This window comes from Austrofundulus limnaeus, unplaced genomic scaffold, assembly GCF_001266775.1.
Source record: "Austrofundulus limnaeus strain Quisiro unplaced genomic scaffold, Austrofundulus_limnaeus-1.0 Scaffold160, whole genome shotgun sequence".
Classification (NCBI taxonomy): Eukaryota; Metazoa; Chordata; class Actinopteri; order Cyprinodontiformes; family Rivulidae; genus Austrofundulus; species Austrofundulus limnaeus.
This window is the reverse complement of record NW_013952562.1, coordinates 983,895-986,784: the sequence shown is the minus strand read 5'-3', so window position 1 is coordinate 986,784 and position 2,890 is coordinate 983,895. Positions and strand designations below refer to the sequence as shown.

Sequence of the window (2,890 nt, the reverse complement as noted above, 5' to 3'; positions counted from 1 at the left end):
ATTATTGCTATTATTATTTATGGTTTGGTCTTTTGGTTTTATTTCTCTGTTTTAGTTTGTTTGTTGTATTTGTTGATTTTATATGTGTGTTTATTGTATTTATTTCATTGATAGCTTTTCCTGCTTGCTTTAAACTAGCTTGGGAATCACAACCTGAGATAAATTAAATGTGACACATTAAAAAAATAAATCCAAATAATCAAACTGAAGTTTACTCTGATACTCTCAACTAAAATGTATCAAATAGTGTGTGATTTATTCTCAGGATAAATCCAGCTGTTGTGAGAGCATCAGTGATCAAACAGCATCATGAAGACCAAGGAACGCACCAGAATATGACACAATCGATCAATTTAAAGCAGGGTTAGGATGTAAAATTGTAAAAAAAAATCTTGTCCTGTACACATCATATTAAAAATACACACTCTACAATACTTCCTCAGGTCAGTTAGCACCTTCTCATCTTTTGAATGGTTTCTTGTGAACTCTAATTTAACTTTTTGTTTGTTCTCCCCCCATCTCTTATAGAACAACCAGGTGGTTGGAGTGGGCAGTGGTTCAACCATTGTGTTTGCGGTGGACAGGTTAGGTAGGTTGAACAAACACGTTTTAATACTAGATAAACTTGAAATTCTGTGATTAAAAACTGAATAAAGGTGAAAAGCAACTTCGAGGTTTTGATCTACATTTATCTCGCAAATAACCTTGTGATTTTAAACTGTGCTTCATTTGTTGCAGCGGAAAGAGTGCGCCAAGAAAAACTCAACATTGTGTGTGTGCCCACCTCCTTCCAGGTCAGTTCAAGTACTGAACACATTTGAGAGAATGTTGCTGTATGTTACTAAATGTCTTGTTAAAGGTTGATAAATGACATCAAGATAAATCTGTTGTGTGTCCAAACGTTTGGCTTCTGTAACTCAAACCTGAAACCCGTACGCCAACCTTTCTTTGGCGCTCCTTCTCACATCCCCTACTGGTTTTGTGGTCTCCCTCCTCCCACAGGCTCGACAGCTGATTCTGCAGCACAGCCTCACTCTTTCAGACCTGGACCGGCACCCGGAGGTATTAAACCTGTAATGAAATAGAAACACGCTGCAATGGGCACAGGCGGTGCGAGGAAGAATATGTTGTTGCCGTCTTGCTAGGTGCTACGCCCATCACTGTGGGTTATTTGTGGTTTTTTTTTTTTTATCTTAAAGACACAAATGAACACCTTATGCGTGATGTATGCTGTCAATCAAAAACTGGTGAACGGGTGAAACAGAACAAGAACACAAAAGGATTCAGAGAAAACACTAGGAGATTAAACAGAGACTACAACAGAAAATACARACATGTCTGGTTTTGTTAAATGTGAAAACTCTTCAATATAAAGTATTGCTTAAAATTAATTAGGATTAAGGCAAACTAATTTGAACTCTTCAGGTGTRCTTATACATTGCATTGCTCTTGTGGCATGTGATAAATTTTTTACGTGCAAAATTAAACAATTGAATTGAAAAGAAAGTCCTCAAAGAGTGGCGATTCCATATTTTTGTGTACACAATGTATTAGACTATTATTTATAAAAAATATTCAAATAAAAGATAAATGCAAAGAGTCGTGTTTAGATAAATGTACACGTTAATAACAAAACATCAGGTATCTTGGCTGAGTTTCCTCAAATCTTAACGAAAATGCCTTGCTGGCAGAAACCAAGGATGTCATGTAGCACCTTCCAGTATGGTGGCAAGCATTCTCATCCCGTTAGCATAACCTGCGCAGTGATTGGCCATTCCAGTGTTTTCCTATTTCAGTGTCTGAATCTGAAAGCTGTGGCAGGGATTTGGCTGCTTTGTGTAAAAATAAATCCAAGAAGCTGACTGTAGGAATGTGTAAATGTTGTAAATTACGTTCTTCCTGGTTTCAGTTGGACGTGGCGATTGATGGCGCAGATGAGGTGGACACGGAGCTCACGTTGATAAAAGGTGGCGGGTGAGTGTGCTTTGACCACAAACCGCTCAACTAAAAGGTGCTTTTTTCTCACCGATGACCTCTTCACTTCACAGTGGCTGTCTGACGCAAGAGAAGATCGTCGCCGGCTGTGCGAAACATTTTGTCGTCATCGCTGACTACAGGTCTGTCTTTACTGTTACGTGGAATGTTTTAGAGCGTGGCTACAGTTTAGCCTTGGTGAGATGTGTTTGTGGTGCAGGAGTGGATGAAGTGTGTTTTATCTCCCAGAAAGGACTCCAAGGTTCTGGGCCAGCAGTGGAAGAAAGGAGTTCCCATTGAAGTCATTCCCATGGCCTACGTTCCTGTTTCCAGGATGATAGTGAAGAAGTTCGGAGGGGAAGCCAGCTTAAGAATGGCTGTCAGCAAAGCAGTGAGTGGAATAAAAAGTCATCTTTCTCCACTGATTTGTTAGCTGGGTGGAAGGACCAAAATTTTGTATCATGGCATTTTTATTTTAATGCATACTTGTGTGTGTTTACCACATTTTCTACTGATTAAGAGGGAAGTTACTGCATTAAAGTGGCTACTACATACTCGTGTCCACACAAATGTTATTACAGCTTAAAGGGATCCTTGATTAGTTGTAACATTAGACTTTATTTAATAAACATATATTTTAACTATAAAATAAAGACTGTAAAAATACTGTAGGCTGTTTCGTTTTGTAAATTTTTAAAAACACATTTTAACATGGACGGAACAATTTTATTTACACACAAAGCATTCTGGGTAAATGATGACATGGATAGGTCATCTGTGCGAGGCTGCTAGCGAGCTATATCCACCCTGAAGGTTAATCTTGGATAATATCTGACGATTGGCTCTTTTAAATGAAACCAGAGAGCGTTGATAGAGAGAAGGTAGAAACGACTCAGCCTGTAACTGAAAATATGGA

The 2,890-nt window shown here is 38.5% G+C and overlaps 1 protein-coding gene across 1 annotated transcript in view; it reads left to right on the top strand.

The window, feature by feature from the left end:
- The window catches only part of rpia (ribose 5-phosphate isomerase A (ribose 5-phosphate epimerase)), a 9,710-nt gene that overhangs the window by 2,729 nt on the left and 4,091 nt on the right, over positions 1-2,890 (top strand). The window contains exons 2-7 of the mRNA XM_014017077.1: positions 529-589; positions 739-794; positions 1,003-1,062; positions 1,910-1,974; positions 2,049-2,117; positions 2,224-2,365. Coding sequence (XP_013872531.1) covers positions 529-589; positions 739-794; positions 1,003-1,062; positions 1,910-1,974; positions 2,049-2,117; positions 2,224-2,365 — 453 coding nt within the window. The remainder of the gene's footprint in view (positions 1-528; positions 590-738; positions 795-1,002; positions 1,063-1,909; positions 1,975-2,048; positions 2,118-2,223; positions 2,366-2,890) is intronic.